This window comes from Patella vulgata, chromosome 7 (assembly GCF_932274485.2).
Source record: "Patella vulgata chromosome 7, xgPatVulg1.2, whole genome shotgun sequence".
NCBI classification, from domain to species: domain Eukaryota; kingdom Metazoa; phylum Mollusca; class Gastropoda; family Patellidae; genus Patella; species Patella vulgata.
In genome coordinates this window covers 34976872-34999526 of record NC_065885.2, presented here as the reverse complement: position 1 = coordinate 34999526, position 22655 = coordinate 34976872, and the positions used below count along the sequence as shown (strand labels likewise).

Here is a 22655-nt window from a genome sequence, read left to right as displayed (position 1 = left end):
CAAGTGGTCTGCGGCATCCGGTTTAGCCCGCGCGAGCAAAACAAAGCACCTGCCAAGATAGTTCTAGCTATTCGACAATCGGCATCGTAGTCGATCTATTGATCACTGAAATTAAGACATGATTTCACATAAAACGTGTTAGCTTTAACCGGATTTCTTTCACTGTTGCTATCTACATGATCTCGCAATGTCCAATGTGGTTTACATTGTTTTATTTTACAAATATCTTTGTAGTTTGACCTCCTCCCCTCCCTATACTATTAATATTATTTAATAATAGAGACGCAAATTGCAAGAATTTAGAAAGAAAAGTTATCGCAACTCGAGAGGAAAACAATTTGTCGCAATAAAAAAATAACAGAGTAATGAACGTGAAAGAAGCAAAACAAAAATAAGCAACGAATATAGAAGTAAATATAATAGGAAATAACAATTTATATAAGAAATGAAATAAATATAAAAAATGTGAATATGTTGGGTTTAAATAAATGCGGATACCCAAGGCATTGGTAAATATAAATGTCCTTAACTCCTTTCATTTCAATGACCCAATAGCACATATTTGACTGAGTCTCCATTTCACGGGTTGTTCGATCCCTGCATTGGGCGAGAAAGTTCATCCAGATTTTCCGGCGTGGTCACTGATGCAGGACGGAGCCTGGCCTGACAAGGACAGCTGTCTAGTCATTCGGATGAGATGAAAAACCGAGGTTCCGTGTAGGCCTACACATTGGCGTGCACGTAAAAGATCCCTTGACAGTTGGAATTCGATATAAGAGTTATGGGCCGTAGTGCCGCTGTCCAGGCAAAATTTCCCTCATCATAGCACGTATGGCGTATGCCCATCTTCATTAGCCCAGTTCGGAGCAAAACAGTAGGACGTTAAAACCCCATTTCATTTCATTTCATTTCCATTTCACGGATAATTATACGTATTAACTGTAATCTGGAAAATGAACAGTTTGTAAAAACAATCCCACTCCAGATATGCTAAATTTTAAAACTAGTACCGTATCTTAATAATTTTATGCAAAGATTATAAGATATTTAGGCCAATGAATAAGACCAGTTCAATGCAAACATCATTCTTAGTATGTATGTATTTTTGTTTTAGCATTTTACAAACATGTTCCAGTATATTACAGTGGGTGATACGATGAAATCCTGATCATTATCTATACAAGAATTAAGATGTAGTTTAGTTACTATACTACTACTAGTACTAGCTTTATTTAGCGTTTACAGCTCTGTCAATCACAATGACTGACGGACGAATGTCCTATTTTGATTGGCTCAAAATATACTGGGTGGAGCTTTTTGGGAATTATTTGGAAACGCTTTTTGGAAATGTTCTGTTCTTAGTAGACTCGAGTGTAAGGAACGGGTTGAATGAAGTGCTTTGTAACAACTTGACCATGCCTCTGTGCTGGGCCATAGTAGGGATATGGTGCATTCTTTTTATGTCACCATCCCGTATACTAAGCCTATCAACAAGGGATAATAAGGAAACAGGTAACGGAACTTAATAAACTTTTACTACAGACTACTATAAGGATAAAAGAAAAACGGGAGAATTGTTCTTTCAAGACAGTTTATACCTGTCATTTTTGCTTTCCAGCAACTTTTATCTTTTTTGCACATCTGCAAAATCTTACATAAATTTTCTATTTCAGATTCAGTGGAATATTTTGATGTGTTTTACCCTCAACGAGTGTCGGATTTTGTGGAATCGCCAGCTTTCAGGCATATATGGAAGCGAAGTGTTAGCGATAAGCTTAAGCGAACGCTTAATCCTAATGAGAAGTTGATTTTCAGTGGATTAAGAAGAAATTTTACCTTAAATCTATCGCTTTCTAGGGATTTTCTTGGACCGAGTTTTTTGATAGAACGCCAAGGCGAGAATACAACGTTATTAGAGGAATATAATAAAGGAGAATTTCAATGTTTTTATTCGGGAACTGTGGAGAATGAGATTAATTCAGTGGCCACTTTAAGTCTTTGCGGTGCAATGGTAAGCCATTTTTTTATTTTGAGAAAACATATTTTCTTTTTCTTTCATCAATGTATGTATCCATTCTTGGAATATACGCGGTCTATAAAATGATTGTTCAATAACCGATAAGTTGATCATGCATTATCTCTTCGGGTATAACGTCATTTCTGCAATATTATGATTAAAATATAGTATCGTCGATCCGAACGAGCAGTCAAACACAAAGTCCGTAAATACTCTAAGAACAAAATAGTGTAATATAGTACGTGGATGTCACCATTACAACTGACCAAAAAAGTAACTGGCCTTTTCATGGAAAAGTAGGATCAGCATAATCAAGTGTTTCGAAAAGAGTTAGCATACCCAGTCTCACATGCGACACCTGTCATCGTCATAATAACACGTAATTGGGTGAATACGGAAACATAAAGTAGTGAAATTGGTCTGTCTTGTGATGAGGCACGGTCCGATAACGGGACATTGATCTGTTGCAGTCGTTAACAGTACTTCACGTAACCAGCACACTTTACAGAGTTATAACTATAAGTGAATAGTTCGAGAAACATTGTATCCACACGCACGCACAACCTTTAGCACGCGAATTTAATGTTAGGCTACTTCTTTTAATAGGTGTCAATGTGCATGAACGTTGCATAATTACGATACTTTAGAATTAAAGAATTGTAAATCGAGTTAACGCAATAGCTTGTTGTCCTATCATTTTCATCAATAAACACTCAAATAAAGGTAGGTGCCAAACGAGGCGGCAAGTCTTTGGTGTGGAAAACTGATTAAAGATAGTGTGTATTGATGGATATCCATGACTGCTCACCGAATTTTATACTGCTCAACACCCCGTTCAGTGTACTACAGCTCGGCTGCATTGGGTCCCTTTAATAGGTGACCACATGTTGAAGAGGTCGAAATAGGAGATAAAACAGTCCACACACTGCGGGTTTAAGGCGTGTCGGCGATATCACTTCGATGGAAGCGGATGTTAAATAAAGCTATTTCACACAATGTCATGTGGTTTAAAGATTCAATATTTTGCTTGGACTTCATTGCATGAGGTATTTGACATTTTTCCCGTTTAAGACAAAAACCTATATAGTCCTGACGTCATTATTGTCACAGTTCATTTAAGCACTTATTCAGACAATACTCCAAACAAATAAAAATGGGTTAGAAACAAACTAGACCAGTGACATAAAAGAAGGGGAATGTGTATTTAATTCAGTTATCTCTGTAGTGATCTAATAAAGAAATCATTCACCAACTGCAACTGTTCCATTTGTAGGGGTTGACAGAGCATTTCCCTTATGAAATTGAAAATCAGATCAGGTGAAAACCGAATTTGTCTTTATCCCAACAAATTAAGTAACTTATGTCAAATTGCCAAGTTATTTAATACCTTGAGTGATTTGCTGTCAGATAAATTGTTTGTTTTTTTAAAATTAATATGTTGTCAATACATGCTTTCAAGTGCATTTAATTTTGCTTTACACTAAAATTCAGTCTAGATCCCATTGATATATTCTATACCACCGAGGGCGATATTGTCTAACAATTTGTTTAGTAAGCCAGTTAGATTTAATTTTTTATCCTCAAATGTCAATGACAAGGCACTTCTTTCAAATGAAGATAACTGAATTCTTGAATTTGTGACTAAGGCTAGTAATTGTTATGGTTGATTAGTTAATTAATCAGAATACCAGTCATTAATCAATGAGTGTTATGATTAAAGAGAAATTGATCTATGGATGATAGTATTGTTTAATAATAAGGTCTTATGACAGAATCAATATTGTACTGTTATTTGAATTTTTATGCTTGATTTCATTTCTTATTCATGAATAGATATCTTATTGATAAAGTAGTCTGTTGTGTTTCTTCTTTATTTCATCGTGATCAATCAGTGTGATTGATAGCACAAGAAAATTTGATTGATGAAATTGATTTTTTCATAGGTAGCTCCATTTAGGCTAGTTTTCATATCCTTCTCAATCCAAACTCATTCTAATATCTAGTAGAATTAGTGAGTATCATGTACCAGGGAGGATATACATAGTCCATCTACCCGCTGATATGTTGGGGTTTTTTTTTAGAACCGTTCATTACATCATACAACTAAAAAATTTTGGGGAAGATTTTGACCTCATACACGTATGGTACTCAGCTATAATTTACATTGGGTTCAACGTTCAACATACCCACTATTCTGATAGTACCAGTTTACAAGAGAACAAACTTGGAAAATGACCAAAAATTTGGTGCAAATGTTATGTGGCTCATGGATGGAAGGCAAAAACTCTTTTTTCAAGAATTGGAATCTTTTTGTAAGAATTGCATATGTGAGAATGACACATGCGTACCATACCTATTAATGCATTATTAATTATAAAATCACTCTGGATACCTTTTCTTTGGTGACCTCTACTTGCAGGAAATCCACAATTCTAAGATTCTGATGTTTTCTATTTTCAAAGTTTATTGACATTATATACAAGATCATGTAGCTCAGCATCAGGCATCAGTTTATTATATTAAATGAACATGGAAGTGCTCTCCAAGTTTGACGTTAGACTGCCATTAACAAACCTGTATACATAGTGTGTACTAGTACCGGTTTCTGTAGGTTTATATATAGTACTGTACCTATCTTGGAAGTGGAACAATGCCAACTCAGCTATATTTGCATGCAGTTATTTTCCATTGAAAACATATTGCCTTCCACAGATTTGCATATGAAATATACATCGTTGATTGTCTTTCAAGATGGTATTTTAGCATGTAGAGGTAAAAAATGAGTGAACCTATTATTATTATCAGCATATTTAGTGAATTGCCCTAGTATACATGAACAGAAATAAAGACTTTAAAGTAAATTTCTTGACATCAGCCAGTACTTGTAGAGCATACATGTATTAATTCTGGAGGTGAATATAGAAATAAGATAATAATGATAAGGTAGGTATGTATAATGCCCCAATCCATCCCAGAGCCTGCTTGAATCATTACAATAAAGCCTACATGTATATATTGAAATACAGTCTAAACAGATATGTTTTAAGCTTTGATCTGAAGTCATTGCCCTAATATTAATCTTAGTAAGCCGATGTTTTTTTTAACTTGTATCATACATAGATATAGGGATGTTCAAGACAGGTTTTGCATGACAAGATTTTAAATGATTAGTGAAGAAAAATCAAGAAACATCAACAATGTTTACAGAAAAAACCCTAGTGATTTCATACAACTGTTTTGGATATAAATACAAGTAATTTCCAGATGTTTTCGTCAAGAATATCAGATAATACATGTACTTTGCAATTAGAAGGGTCATTTATAATAAGTTTGTGGTTAAATTTTGTAAGTAATCAGTCATAAATTAACAACAAAATGCACTTTACCATCCCATTATCAGTCAAAAGACAGTTTCAACCTTGGGAGTAAAGTGACAGTTTGGTCTTTATCTCAAGGGGAAAGGGGCTTAATGGATGATAATTGCCTTAAAGATATCATTAAGGTGCTGTGTGCAATGCTTCTTAATGAGTTACAAAATAAATAACCAAATTATTTCACTGGAGTGGCTATGATGTTCAAATTAAATTACGACTGATTTTGACAAGTTATTCCTGGCCTGTTTCCTTGAAAATTTCTAAAAGTATCTTAATATGAAGGCAAGCCTGTTCTTATAGTAAATTATACAATGATAAATATTGTTGTAACTGACCACTGATAACAACATGTTATACCACAGTACTATATATATATATGTTATTGTATCCTAGTAAGTAAATAAGTATACATAATAGTGTTATTATTGTATATTATTTTCATCAGAAAGTAGAGATATCCTACCCTTATTGTTTGTCTAAATATACAAATTTATCACTTGAAACATGCATCCAATATGCTTTCATTGTGGCAGCACCCACTTTAACTTCGCTCCAGCTTCCAAAAATTCTTTTGTGAATTGAAAAAAAAAGCATGTTTGCCTTTGAGTACCTGGGGCCTGTTTCAACAAATTTTAACTAAGATAAAATCCAAATTTTAATAATTTGATTGGATAATATTAGACTGGGCCCTTATTCACGAAAACTTAAACTAAGATACAATCGAAATTTTAAGAAATACTGCAATTCGATTGGCTGACCAATATGCAAATTGATTTTACTGGTCAGCCAATCGAATTGCAGTATTTCTTAAAATTTCGATTGTATCTTAGTTTAAGTTTTCATGAATAAGGGCCCATATTGTAGTGCTTAGCCAATCAAAATTGAAGTATCTGTTAAAATTTCATGAAACAGGACCCTGAATCATATGACATCTGAGCATGATCCTGACTTACACCAGAGATTATCATATATTAAACATCAGTTTATAGCTACTGTAATGGTTTAGCTCAGTTGCGTGGAACCTATACATGTTACATGCTTTTATTTTGTCATTACCCATGTCAATTCATCAGTCTACAATTCTTGTAAGCACACCGCAGCTCAATAGTGTAATCAGACATCAGACCCATAGCTAGTGGGGTGGCACGGGGTGTGGCTGCCCCCCCCCTCTTTAGAAAAAATGACGCAATTCCATTGGATGCCAGTCACGCCATACAAAACTAATGACCAACGTGCCCATATCTGTATGGGCGCCCCATAAAGCCGAGTGACATTGGTTGGGCGCCCGCCGCCCATGACGAGATTGCCAGGATGCACAACCAATGTCACTTGGTTTTGTGGGTGTCTCGCCAATCATGTCATTATGTATGAGGCACCCCCTGAAATGGTGAGGTGCCTCATAATGAATCCAACGATTAACACCACAGCTGGATTAATGGGGCACCCAAAACGGCGTGAACTGTGGGGTGCCTTATCCCAGAGGGTAGCCCATAATGACATGATTGGTGGTGTGCCTTAAATGACATGATTTGTTGGCCCGTACGTAATACATAATGCCAAGTGAGACTTGATCAATGGGGGGCCCAAAACAGCACGATTGGTAGGGTGCCTCATCCTTGAGGAGCACCCATAATGCCAAGATTGGTGGGTTGCCCATGTCGACGAAATCTACCATACAAAAGTGAACTGAAGAATGTCATTATGTATGAGGCACCCCCGAAATGGTGAGGCGCCTCATAATGAATCCCACGATTAACACCACAGCTGGATTAATGGGGCACCCAAAACGGCGTGAACTGTGGGGTGCCTTATCCCAGAGGGTAGCCCATAATGACATGATTGGTGGTGTGCCTTAAATGACATGATTTGTTGGCCCGTACGTAATACATAATGCCAAGTGAGACTTGATCAATGGGGGGCCCAAAACAGCACGATTGGTGGGGTGCCTCATCCTTGAGGAGCGCCCATAATGCCAAGATTGGTGGGTTGCCCATGTCGACGAAATCTACCATAAAAAAGTGAACTGAAGAATGTCATTATGTATGAGGCACCCCCCGAAATGGTGAGGCGCCTCATAATGAATCCCACGATTAACACCACAGCTGGATTAATGGGGCACCCAAAACGGCGTGAACTGTGGGGTGCCTTATCCCAGAGGGTAGCCCATAATGACATGATTGGTGGTGTGCCTTAAATGACATGATTTGTTGGCCCGTACGTAATACATAATGCCAAGTGAGACTTGATCAATGGGGGGCCCAAAACAGCACGATTGGTGGGGTGCCTCATCCTTGAGGAGCGCCCATAATGCCAAGGGTGCCTTATCCCAGAGGGTAGTCCATAATGACATGATTGGTGGTGTGCCTTAAATGACATGATTTGTTGGCCCGTACGTAATACATAATGCCAAGTGAGACTTGATCAATGGGGGGCCCAAAACAGCACGATTGGTGGGGTGCCTCATCCTTGAGGAACGCCCATAATGCCAAGATTGGTGGGCTGCCCATGTCGACGAAATCTACCATAAAAAAGCGAACTGAAGAATGTTGGAAATTTTCCAGGTCAAATTCATGATGGGGATGAGATTGATTCAAGCTCACACCAGGCGTGATAATCTTCAAAATGCAAACAAGTCGCACTCTAACTTGATTCATAGCTTTTCATTTTACTCATAAATTATTAAATGTACGCTAAAGTCTTATTCCTTACTTGAAATTTCTATAATGTTCATATAAATTTCAGCCTTTAAAATTGAAATTTTCCGTCAATTTCATAGTTCCTCTCCTCCGGTGCAAACCCTATTTCCCAAATTTTTTTGGGGGGGATGGGGGCAGGGAGAGAGCGCCCTAGACCCTTCTCCGAAGGAAAACTCATCGTCAAGTGCAGGTACATCGGTGCCCCCAGAAGCCCTTGCTACGGACCTGGTAATTGGTCCGAACCCATAGTGAGGTGATCTCAATTCAGGATCAAATGTGATTCGGTTATTATTTTTGCACTGTAAATGGAAACGGTGCCAGGCGGAGTTAGTGCATGCGGTACCGAGCTGTGATCGGTTCAGGGACGGAATGATACAACTGTATACAACGTCTTAAATTATATTACAGCCAGGTCTGGATCTAAGTTTATCAAGACCCAGTGTAAATTTGGCTTTAGTACACCTGTCAAGTCGCAGACCCAATCTTATAAATCCTTATAATATGAAAATTGTTATCGTGTAAAGTATTATCACAACAAATTATTATGAAAGAGTTGTTGCTGGTTTCATTTAGTAGAACCACTTGTAACAGGCAGATGGTCTTAATTATATTCTTATTTTTGTATAAGATAAACAGCCAGACTGAAATACTTCATATTTCAAATTTAATTTTCCAACCTGTAATTATCTTGCTTCTTGCAAAAGCAAATCATGATGTGCCAAAAAATGTAATTGAGAGAAATAATTAACAAACTACTGAAATTTGATATACACACCATTTGCATGTATTTGAATATATGTTTTCATTTTATTTTTTGTGAAAATATTTTCTTAGGTTTCAAGTTTTTGAAGGATGTTTATAATTCTGTGTAAGTGGAACCCAAAAAATGATGTACATTCCTTTTTTACCCGTATAGGTTTTTTATTTAGGGAATCGGGTCAGTGGAATTGTGTCACAAAATGTTTATTTTAGTAAAAACGTGATATTTACAAATTAATACACATGCTAGCCTATTTATTAATTAGTTTGAACTAAAATAGAAAAGTTTCATATTTAGTCACAAAGATCATTAGTCTCACCCAGACTAATTAACAACTACTACTACTACTACTACCTTGGTGCTTAAAGGTCTGCTTCCACTGAAGTGATATCGCAGACAAGAATTAGGAGAGCCGAATCTTCTTTATTTAATAAAAAAAAAACATATTGTTTGGTAGCTATCTATAGAGACACCATCTATGCGGATATATGCATCTCTTATTAACATCATTACATAGATTTATATAGTGCGTGGTCATATTAAGAGATCACTGTATTGTATTGTCAAATTTTGATCAATTTAGAGTCATCTAGATTTATTAGTTTTAATAAATTGATCCTAATATTCTGATCTTTTTGTAATTTTGTCAGTGTATGCTTAAAGGATGTATTATGCAGAGTTTGCTTATTCTGCAAAGTACATTAATAGGGATATTCTCAAGATACCTCTACAAAATTGAGCGGGTATCTAAAAGTAAAAGGTTTCATTGAATTTATCAAAAGAAATCACTAATGCCTAAAATGTCTAAATTGTTTTTTACTTAGGAGTTAGTTTTGTGGGTGGATAATGTGTCTCAGTGTTGAGATGTAACCAATTGTGTGTTCCACTGTCGATTTAACTGAAATTTAATCATATTGGGCTTGTCTCATCACTATTAAAAATAACAAATTAGATCAACCAAATTGATCTAAATCGAAGCATGTTAGTGACTTAAATCTTTTGAACTATGGAAAAGTCAAATTTATTATGAGATAAGTAAGTGAAAGTAAGTTCAGTTACACTTCACTTGATAAGTAATCTGAAGAAATTTAACTGATATCAATAAACTCAAATTAACATGAACCTCACCCATTGTTCATGATAGATTTGCATCGAGTGAGATCAAGTTCACTACATGTAACACCTGATAAAACTTCAAACACCCATCATTATATATAGAACAATAAATCTTATTGGTTGTTAGATATAGTCAGCAGTAAATAACTCCAACCTAATAAATCACTGCAATTGATTGGTTGATTACAGCCATCATTATGTAGCACCTCCTTAGCCATTGTCCTGTGTTACCAACTGAACTGTGAAATTAATTGCTTCTTCCATATTTGAGATTTTTATTAGGTGTAATTGAGGGATGGTAATACAGTAATACTTATGTCACCCCAGGATATGACTTGTTTAACTCTTATATGACATAATTTATTGTTAACAAAAGTCGGATGTCTAGTATAATATACTATAATATTATCAATTGGTTGACCAATTTCCATCCTTAATGGCCATGTCCAAGATTCATTCCAAGTTTTATCTTGGATGTCTTGTAGGTTCGTATCATTTGTGTAGACTGAAATACCCTTCTGATTTTTAAAGACCAGGGTAATACCTGTTACATCCCCAGGTTACCATTTACCAGCTTCAAGTTTCCATATCCAAACCATCCAATCATTAGCTAGTAAGCGTGGAAGATATTGTGCACTAGTCAGCTTATGTAAACACTTGATACGACTTATCATTTATCTGAGGAAATTGCATAGCTCACAATTTAATTTCAGGCTTCTTTTTGAGAAATTCCCTCAAGTTTGTATCAGATTTGTATGTATAGACACACAGTCATGTGTTATGACAAAAGGGCTTGAGAGAGAGAGAAATGGGGTTTACCGTCCACTCAATGCAAACTGGGTGACCAAAGGGCTTGAACTATTCATACTAGATACACATATCATTATTGAAAAGGTAACCAAATCTGATTTTTGATTATTTAGAAAGTTGAATAACCTTGTATGTATATGGTAATTTTTTTTGATCCGCATTTCTTTCCTCGCAGGCTTAGGCTTAACAACTAAACTTAACCTTGGCAAGTACCTTACAGCCAGAGTAAGTTCGGTAACCTCATGGAATAAACACATTTGATATTGCCACCTACGTACCTTAATTGAATAACCAACATTTTTAAAGTTCATGTTCATATTTATGCAATATATCAAATATAGTGAAAGAAGGATTATTGTATACAACAATAAATAAAATTACATTCTGAATAAAGCATTGCTCGAATAAGTCTTAAGCATTTCTTTTGAGTGACACCTATTGGCCTATAATACAATTAGAACCTAAAGGCATGTGGTGTCATTGACTCTTGAAATACCACCATCTAGGTTGTTTTGGTAAACAGTTGTTATATTAAGTTCATTAAATTGTGATCCAAGTTTTTTTTATACATATTTAATTCGTTGTTTACATATTCATGGAGGTAGAATGAATACTCACAGACATATTTTGATCTAGATTTAAAGAAGGGTGGACATCAAATACATTAATTGTATAAAATAATGGAGTTCAATGTCCTCTTAATACGGTTAGGATAGTTTAGTTCATTTCCGAACGAACATGGTTTATATTTAATATTTAAAAACAAGGCTCTTTGAATATCGTAGGATATTGGAGAAAACCCATTAGGTTAGACATGCAATCCTATTGCTTTTTGTGTTCATTGTAGGAATCACAAACACAATCAGCCCAGATACATGCAATGGTTACCAGGCACTGTTGACATTTATAACTTGGTGCTTTAACATGTATTAAATAAAAAACAAACACAAAAAAAATGTGCAGGAAAAATGACAGATACCAAAAATAAAAGGGAATTGTGTCTAATATTGTCTGTGACAGTAGTCTTATTTCAAGGCCTGAGTTATAAACTGCTTGGCTTCACACTTAGAATCTTGCTAGTCCCCCAAGCCCAAAGTTGAAAGCATACTATTAAACAATTTGTATCAGCTCTTTCAAATCATTTCTTGACCACTGCTTTTGTATCTTAAGTTATACCCAATACACCCAACAAATTAGGAAATGACATCTCTAGAAGAATAAATTAAAGCTGTTATCAACAGATAAATAATTCACCCTCTCGACTCTCGGACATTTATTTAAATTTCAAAGGGAGAGGAGATACTTCAAAACTTCAAACAAAGAATGACCATTGATATGTAAGGTTCGACTTGAATGACCAAACAAGATTTACTATTGACTATCTACATTATTTTATCTATTCATTTGTCAACCAAATATATACTTTTCTTAATTCCAACATCTGCAGAGATACACAGCGGTAGGCCTACATTATACTTAACTTTACCTTTAAACATCAAGTCTAAAGTATACTTCAGATTGATGGGTACAAATTTCATTGTTCATATGACAACACTTTTGCTTGAGTTCTTCACAAAATGAAATCCTTACTCTCTGACCTTCGAATGTACGAGTTGGCCACCAAGTTTTGACATTTTAATTTTGTTTTACTTTTCGAAAAGAGAAGTATAATTATGAGAACCTTTGAAAATTAATGTTTTATATCATATTCTTATTTTAATGTGATTTGTTTTGGTTGAATTGTGGAGAACAGGTAGATATGTCATGAGCCCATAATATTACAACTTATTTTAGTTTCCTAATAATGTCATGAATGAACCAAGAAAATCTGGGTCATTTTCATTGAGGTGAATCATACAGATAAAATATATTGTCCCACATTTATATACATAGACATAGATAAAACCATAATGAGAGACTTTAACATACTCATTCTCCGCTCAGGTATAACCAATCATTTTCCATCCATGCTACACATTACATTCATGTTACACAATTCATGACCCACCTGCATCATTAACATAATGTATTCAAGATATTCAGAATTTTCAAATTTGATGTTTCATCAAAAGTTGCTGAACAATGCCTTGATGGCGTATTTAAAGATCAAATTAGAATTTTTGACACATTTCTTTAAAGACAGATTTCATCTGATGAGTTAAAATTAGCAAGGACCATTCTTCGTGATCATGCTCCCGATGAAAATCTAGCTTTACATTATGTTTTATTGCTCGTCTGCTTTGTTGCCCAAGTTCTGTTTTTTTGGTTAGTTTATCAATAACAAAGAACCAAGACTAAACAAATTTTCAGGCAGATTTGAGAGATAAGAAGTCATCCCCTTGATGCAAGTTCTTCAAAGTTGTTTTTCATCAGGAACAGAAATTTCCTTGAACACTGGATGCCATCAGCAACAAAGCCTAAAAAAATAGTTAAAACAATTGAACTCATGTCAAAAATGGAAGTTTCTGTCTTGGAGGTCTTTCATTCTAAACATGGCATTGTTATTGTTAAATCAACACATGTAGAATCTATACACAGGTGCAAGACAAAAGAGTTCCAGAGCTTGGCCATCTGTAATAAACGATTCCATTTTGTTTTGGCACCTCAGATAGGGGTGCTATTCAGTGCTTCAACTACTTTTGTCTAACCTATATTGATTGATTGATAAAGACTAACACGGATCACTTAAAATACTAAAGGAAAAGTCAAAGTTCCTTTCCTTTTTTATTTCTTGTACCCAGAAGTGTGTGAAGAAACAAACATAAGGCTATGTACAGGTCTTGGTCTTTGACCTTATCTGCTCTTTTAGAACAGCCTATTTTGGGTTAGCTTAGTTTAAACATGATTATGAACTAAACAGCAAGTCAGGTTTCCACTTTTAATAATTTTGTGATGCTACTTAAACCATCCTATATCCATGAGATAAACTGTTTATTTCTCCAATTTTAGTAGTTTGACTCTTCTCTTCTGCTTCATTTTATTTCTTGCAGTATTAACTTTGTTCACAATTCCATTTTAAAAGCCATTATTTTTCATTATAGAATCAAATTGTTCTTTTTAAAGATAAATGACGATAAATAATTGGATAACAAAAAACCTGAATGCCAGAGAGGTTAAATCAATTCCATCATTTTCAAAGTCATCAGAAATCAATTGTCCCTCTGATAACCGATATTTCAAAGGAAAATGGCACATTTTATTTAATGTACACAGTAACAATTCTTTTTCTTTTAACTGTGTAAAAATCAATGAAAATGAACATTAGTCCATAAAAGTATCAAATTAAAGCCAATTGACTGTATCAGAACATTTATAAAAGAACCACTTTGTTGTAAACCATTGATGGTATAAGTAGCCCCTCAAGTGATATTTCATGTAATTTAAAGGTCTTGTTTTCGTTACTCAATAATAGCCTCTTCAATGTCAATAAAAAATAAAGATGAAAGAGAAATAATGTTACGATATGTCACCAGTTTTCATATTAATGTGTTTTATTATAGACGCTTTTATATGGAATCGTACATGTACATTGTCGTTACCCTGTCCGTCCGTCATCCAGACTTGCTTGTGGACACTCTAGAGGCAAAAGTTGTCATCCAATTGACTTGATAGTTCTTGGTATTTAGAAATGGTGCTATTGATTGTTGACTGGTATTGATAAGCTTTTGATAAATTTTATATTTTGACTATGGTAAGGATTTGCATGTACTGGTATTTGATATGCGTTTGACTGAGGTTAGGAATGATTGACTGGTATTGATATCCTTTTACTACACTTTTTATTTTGACTATTTAGCTTTTGCTAAACATTTTATTTTGATTATGGTTAGGAATGATTGACTGGTATTGATAAACTTTTGCTAAACTTTATTTTGACTATTATTAGGATTGACTGATATTGATATATTTTTGCTAAACTTTATTTTGACTATGGTTAGGATTGACTGATATAGATAGTATTTAGTTTCAGTATTTTGACAATAGTAATGAGCTAAAATATTTTAACTATATCTGTAATTTTTGATAGGAACCGAGACCACTATCAAAATTTGATCGCATAAACATGCTCTCTACCCAAATTATGAGGTCAAGAAGTCGTATAATCCTGTTGTTAATCAGCAAATATTTTTATCAAAGGTAATTAGTGATAAAATGAGATTAGACTGGCTACATTAGTAAGATTAGGAGTATATTATAAGATGTATTTTCAAAACATATTTTGTATCTAAAAATCTCTCCAAAATTGCAATAATCAAAACAAAATATATAAAATACCTCAAATATCTACGATTGATATTTCATAAACAAGAAAATAAAGAAAAAAAGAGGTTATTAGGGTAATGATAGAATATCTTGATATTTTGGTTTCTCTGACGCACAACGTATTTGGGCGTTGATCCATCTTTTTTGTTCTGCTGCACCTATCCCATGTAGTACAAGTAGTGTACTCATGGTATTAAATACTTAATTATTTCTGGCTAATTCATTTCAACCTGTTCAATTATAGGTGACCTGTATTCAAGGTGTGATTGTTTTCGGCTTATGAGTTTGACCCACTATCGCCTAATTATTGGTTAGGTTCCCATTGACATTCTTTTGCCAATTCACTATTGCCACTCTGCCATCATGCTGTCAGATTTATAGCACAGGGGTTAACCATAAAAATTATGTTGCTTTTCTCAAGTAAATAATCGCTTAAATGGAAAAGAGGGGATAAAAATAGTAAAGCACTAGTTCTTTTATTTGGTAAGCAACTAAAAATACTAGACAGTAATCATCTGAAAGAACGTTCCTAAAGAATACAGAATAATAGAGGCCATCACAGTCCATCTCTTTCATGTAAAGAGGTACAAAAAGGCTATCCTCGGGCAATCTTGATCTCCTTAAGTGAAAGAGTAATGCTAAAGCATTGACCCCTGCTATTATGAGATGACTTTAAATATTATCTTAAGATAGAGAAAATTCAAGCCTTATTGAACTAGTTGTCGCTTTCACAAAACCTTTTTGATACGATCATGATCTATTTAATTTCCGACCCTGTTCCCTGTTGCTTAATAAGTTCATTGAACAACATAAATATTTTGCTTCACTCGAAAGGTCTCTCTACCCCTGAAATTAATGTGATAAAAAGTAAAGGAATATTAAACATGATGTCACACTCTCTTACTCCTAACAAGTAAAATTATTTTATGGTATAAATCTTATAATGTTAAAGCTTGGTATTTAGTAATGAGTTTCTACCAAGCCACCCAATATTCAGGCAAATATCTCACGCCTTGTGTGGTGTAAACCCCTCTATTTTATTCAACTCATACAGTTCCTTTATTTGTTCAATCAACAGAAATTCTTTTGAAATGGACACCCCTGACCAGAGCAAGAATGAAAGCTATTTTTAAAGGACATTTGGAGTGCTTACAAGTTGTTTTCTTTTGATATGACATCTACATCGAAAAGGCTGAATGGAGAAAATATAAAATGTGGTATGGATGCCTGATTATGAAAATAAAACCTATAAAATAAATAAGTTGTCGACCTACCATTAGTCAATGGTGTTATAATTGGGTACTTCTAATAATATACCTGTAACAATTATGTTGATGAGGCCACGAAATAATAGGTAATCACAACCAAAAGTGTTACGAAAGAAATGAAATGGGTTTTATCGTCTTACTTTTCTGCACTACTTGGCTAATGATGATTGGCATATTCGATGCATTGTGCTACGAGATACATTTTACCCAGACAGCTGCGTTACGGTCTACTTTTATTTCAAATTCCAACTGTCTAGGGCTCTTTTATGTGCACGCAACGAGTACAGAGAACATTGTTTTTCCGTCCCTGTCAGGCCTATAGAAATTGAAAGGCTTTTTGATTGGTATTCCTTTAGTGATTCAGTTTTCAAAATATTTTGGTTTGCAAAAGATTTAAATTTCCTCAGATGACAATAATTACTACTTATTTTTCAAGCTAACATTTTTAAGGGAACTGCATCGACCACAAAACGTATTTAAATACTCTTATATCAAGGCCATCCGATGGCACTGAGATTTGATTATGGTCTTGGTATGTTAATTAATGACTAATTAATAATTTAAATAACAGTTCAGGCCGAAATAAAGACCAGCAATAAGCAGATTTAGCTCTTGCATAATGCCTGTTAAAGGAACTGATTAATTCAACCATTTGTCAAAAATGAATGTATTGGCACACACATGCCCTTGGTTCCCATGTCTGCTCCCCAAATCAATGAAATATGAGACCAATTCCTTTCTAGGCCAGGTCAACAATGTCATGATGATAAAAAGAATAAGATCTAAGCAGTCTTGGAATGTTGTTTCATGACAAAAAGATACATGTTCTATATGTATCGGATGTCATTGTTTGCTCTGGAAAGATTTACAGTCTTATAGACCCTATATCTATCCAGTTAATGTTATTTGCTTACTTTGTATATCATAAATATACGCTTTTATTGGGATAATATTCGGTAAATTCACCCTAGATCTAATAATTCCTGCATGAATGATGGAAGATAAACCCATGTTAGAAAATAACTTATCTAACTTTTATATACAAACACATACAGACGGCAATATGGTTAACCCATATTTAATGCTTTTTGTATTTTTTCTGTACCAGTATTGTTGGCTGTTTTCCATATTTATTGCCCATAACATACAGAATAAAATAATTCATTACTTATGGCCTCCGTTGTGGTCTTTATTGAATTGGTCAAGAAAAGATTTATGGTGAACACATCTGGGTGGCCCCAGACTTAAGGAATAAAGATGTATTTTTACGAACTTGTGATGTCGTTTTAATAGAGTATTTACTGTTTGATACTATACGAGATGCAGTCAATTGAATGAGGGGGCAGGGGGGCATTAAAAAGTCGTTAAACCAGTCTTACATTTCATAGTATTAAATTACGAATCTTTGAAAAGTGTTTTTATTATCAAAACATGTGAATTCTGTACCATTATTTTCATAAGACATCACAAAATCAGTCTTACATTTCAAAGATCTAAAGTTAAAGTTGTTGAAAAGTGTTTTATTATCAAACCATGATAAGTTTACATGTGAAATCTGTACACCTACTGTTTTTTTATGTTAAACATCATAAAGCTTATTTCATTAATTCCTTTGAATGCTTTTATTTTTGTTTGAAACCAGTGTGAAAGAGAATTACTACTGATACTGAAACTAGTTTAGATTACTATACTAATGCCGAAACAAATAAGCAAAACATCCACATTCTATTAATTTTATGAAATGCTTTTATGATTTTTGTTGTGAAACCTGTCTGATTGGATTTCAACAAAGTTTTAAAATATTTATATCATTAATTCTTTGGAATGCTTTTGATTTTGTCTGAGATCTGTGTGACAGAATTTATACTAATATAGAAACAGCATCAGTGATTGTTAAGCTTTTAACCAGGGCTAATATGATGAAATTTCACTCAGTCCGAGCATTAATACAATCTGGTTTTAATAAAACTAGATTTATATGCTGAAGACATAATTTTTCACCAGAGGTATGATTCCATATCTTTTGGTATATAGAATTAGGTGAGACAAATTTCTGTCTGTAATAGTTTATTGACACCAACTTTGACCTATTTTGTTCCCATTAAAGCAGAGAATTTACAGATTCTCTTGGCCACTGGTTAATTGCAGGTTGCGGAATAAAATAAGATGGTACCAACTAGGCTAATGAAGATGGGCATACACAGTGCTGTATGCTATGATGGAAATTTTGCCCAGGCAGTGTGTTAGCAAGCCAGCTCCTTATATATTCACTGTGCCTTGCATTATATCCCAACTGATTGCGTGGGACATTATCAAGAAATTCTTAGGGATGATGATGAAGATGGTTACCTATGCATGATACTGATAGCTTTGGAATCCAAAATCTACCTCTATAAATAGCTTTAGGTAGCTATAGGGGTGGTGCATGTGGCATAATATACTTACTTTTTCTTAAAAATAAGCTTATTTAAACACTTTTTATTTATTTGGGAAGTCAAATAAACTACTTTGAAAATAGTGTGAATATGACCTTGAAATGGTATTGCTATAGCTATCATATTCAGTTTTAAAATGGACATTTTCTAGTTAACCCCTCAACATGCATTGACAAGGAAAATTTACAAGTTAGAAGGACAAATCATTTAATGACACATGTAAACCTATCAATATGAATGGTATAGCACATCCATGAAGTATTTTGTAAAAAGAGAGAATTGTTTTCATACTAAACTAATATGTGTTTAATGGTGTCTTTAATACCTGGCTGTCAATCAGAATGGAAGTATAAACAACTCAAACAATGTGAACTTACAGATTTAAGCTAATAAATTAGAGGTATGGTGTAACTTGAGACTGGTCATACAAGATAGACTAGAAAGGTCAACAAGATGATTTACCATGCAAGACATGCTAACTTAAATGTCTTCCATAGGACATTCTATGTTCAATATAACATTTTTCTGTAAATATCCCCGACAACCCACTCAGTAAGAACATTTGTATCTATCTTTTTGCCCCATATAAATTTTCTCCAAAATCAAAATCAGTACCGGGTAATAAAAGACAGACAGACATGTTTTGAGACTAACATGGTTTTTCTTTATTTCATTATATTGCTCTTGTCGAAGGAAACTGGAGTGCATACAGAAAACACACAGGGGTTAAGCAGGCAGACTTAATTCAGTAACTTATTAAGGAGGTATATTATCTAAGATAGTTCAGTAGCAAATTAGTCAATTGTGTTTTGTCTGTTGATTAAAGCTTTTGCACTTCAGAACAATAATTCTCAGAGTGGTGTGCATGCTAATATAAAGGAAACTTGAGTATTCTTCACAGATTTTGTTATGAATAAAGATAAGATATTCTGAAGTTCTACTGTTAAAACGCAATATTGATAATTTCCAACATTTCTGATTTTGCTGTTTAGATTGTTGACCATTGCAGAAGATATTACATGTATGTGTGTTGTTGGTGTAACTGTAATTGGTTGTTAAGGCGTTTGGTATCTTATAATTTATAATCAGTAGATGACATTATTAATATGACAAGATTATGGACTTAGTAATTATCTTATTATAGATTCAAACACTCGATTAATTCATCCCGTTACCTTAAAGATAACAATCAGATAGGCTTCAATGATCAAATTACACTAATTTATGAAGATTGAAGTTTAGAGATATGGGGGTTAATATGATTGACAGCAGATTGACATTTTAATAGATGTATGAATAAATGTCTTAGTTTTCTCCCAGGATTAAGGTCTGCGATACTCATCCCGACATATGATTGCTTTTAACTCAATATTATATAGGCATATACATGCAGATGGGTTCACTGTGAACATGCATATCTAACATGAACCTGGTGATCATATTTACATTTATCAAATTAATTATAATTTGGAAATGGATAGAGCATGTTCTTTTAATCAAATCTGTGTATATTATCTGTCTGTGTAATTAATATTACGTGAGGGGTATGGGTGTATGTATTTTTTTATGATTTTTTAATTCGCCCCCTTAGGGTAAATATGCGAGTCACACCATGATACAAGACAGTACAATAATTGGGTTTCTTTAATGTAACAGCAATTTTACCTGTACATGTTGGGCCTACCTGATATAGATCTGTCTCTTTATACATGTTAATGACAAATTACATCAATTAAAAGGACATATAATTTAATTTGTTTTCAATTGATACTGATTGTGAGATGTTTTGACTGAAAGAAACCATGCCACATTTTAAATCTGGCAGATGGGAAATAGGAACAATATTTCAATAATAAAAAATCAAAAGAGTTTTCCTGAAGGTAATTAACCCATCTAGAAAATTGTGGTATATTCAAGAAGGTTTTACATATAACGCTATAATCTTTAATTGTCACTTTCATCATAAATTACTGCTCCAAATACATCAAATTTAGCATTATTAAATTCCCTGTAAAATTCCTATTAAAATTGATCAGTTCAAAACAAACAAATTTTCTCTTTTATGTATAAAGACGAAAAAAATGTAATATATATTGGTGTCCAAACTGATAAGATCTGTAGTTTGTGTATAGTTTTGGCCATATGCACACAGTGGTAGCGAACCATAAGAAGTTTAACTAGCTAATAAATTTTCCGTTGTTCTTATGTATTGACTAAATTTGACAAAAGCTGAACTAGAATTCATTTCATTTTCTAAAATTTCAATAGGTGCTGTGGTACACACACAGAAAACTATTGAAGAGTATAGAAACAAATGGTGATTTATTAGTACTCAGGACAGTGCTAATACCATGTTCTTTATTCATCCAATCACAAAACTTCCCTAACCACTGGCTACTTTACACTTATAACACAGAGATAAATAAAGAAGTAGATGAAAGGTAAATAGAGATTTTATGACTGACCACAGCTGTTGTGATCAGATGAAACACATATGGAGAATTTTTCCATAAAGTACATACATTACTTATTGTGTGATATGATTAATTATTGGAAAACCAATCATGTTTTGTTTTACCATTGGAGCAAGAAATTAAGGATTAGAATTTTGAAAATTGTTTTTTTTTGATTGATAATTTGTCAGTTATTTTTTTAGAATTTGTCAGTTATTGTTTAGGTTTTTGCCTGCTTCAATACAAATACTAGGGCTGACTTATTGGTAAGCAGCTTTTCTGACATTTTTATTTTCGTCCATTGTGTTATTGATGGAATGATATAAGTTGTGTGATAACTTTATTATAACGGTTACTGTGTCAATGATACAATTAAACTAATTTATACTACAGAATTGGCGCCAGTTTTAGATGAATCGCACTGATGGCGATTCATGCCATAAATGTGTTACTATCAGATCTTGTTTATGAAATTGACCCACAATACTTTGATGTTGTATTGGATTTGATTATCTGATACTAGATATAAGTCATATATTAATATATCTGATGTCACCTGCCATCTGTTGTCATGACATGTGACGTAGTGTTTATTAAATAATGTAAAAATTCCTTTCTGCCAAGAAATGTGTTCTAAATGTAGGTTTATGTGTATCAATATTCCATTGTGTAGAATTATTTAGTGACATACATTTATTTAAACCTGTTTATTTATGATTTTAAAATGCCCACATTGAAATGTGGTCGTATATTATCGTCGCCCCCATCCGTCGGTCCGGCGTCCACAATTGCTTGTGGATGTTCTAAAGGATAAAGTTAATATCCGATTGACTTTAAAATTTATACCAAGTGTTTAAGGTCATGAGATGAAGAATCCTATTGATTTTCAGCAATTTCCGATAATTACTGCCAGAGTTATGGCCCTTGATCACTTCAAAAAATCTTGTGGACGGTCTAGAGCCTAAAGTTAATATCCAATTGACTTTAAATTTATACACAGAGTTTAAGGTCATGTGACGAAGAGGCCTATTGATTTTCAGCGATTTCCGATAATTACTGCATGAGTGGACACTCTTGAGGCTTATGTTATTATCTGATTGACTTCAGATTGATACAGAGTTTAAGGTCTTGAGACGAACAAGTATTTTGATTTTCAATGAATTTTGATAACTTGAACAGCTAAATTCCTGATATTAAATGTTTTGTATGCTAAATGTTAGCATGAGGCAGAACATTATAAAAACCAAACAAATTCCAATCATTTTCTGATAATTACTGAATGAGTTGTTACTCTTAATCAGATTTTAGTGTATTATAAATGTTTCATTACTGAAAAAAGTAAAAATATGCGACAATTTTTCTTGACTTACCTGACGATTTAGCTGCTGTGGGTGTATGTTTCGTTACCTGGCAACCTATCTTTAACAATTTAAAATACCGTGTCGTTCAGACACTAAAGCTAC

The 22655-nt window shown here is 33.8% G+C and overlaps 1 protein-coding gene across 1 annotated transcript in view; it reads left to right on the top strand.

The window, feature by feature from the left end:
* Positions 1-1372: 1372 nt before the first annotated feature.
* The window catches only part of LOC126827475 (A disintegrin and metalloproteinase with thrombospondin motifs 9), a 106677-nt gene continuing 85394 nt past the window's right edge, over positions 1373-22655 (top strand). The window contains exons 1-2 of the mRNA XM_050556832.2: positions 1373-1512; positions 1674-2011. Of these exons, the coding sequence (XP_050412789.2) occupies positions 1416-1512; positions 1674-2011 (435 nt within the window). The 5' untranslated portion in view covers positions 1373-1415. The remainder of the gene's footprint in view (positions 1513-1673; positions 2012-22655) is intronic.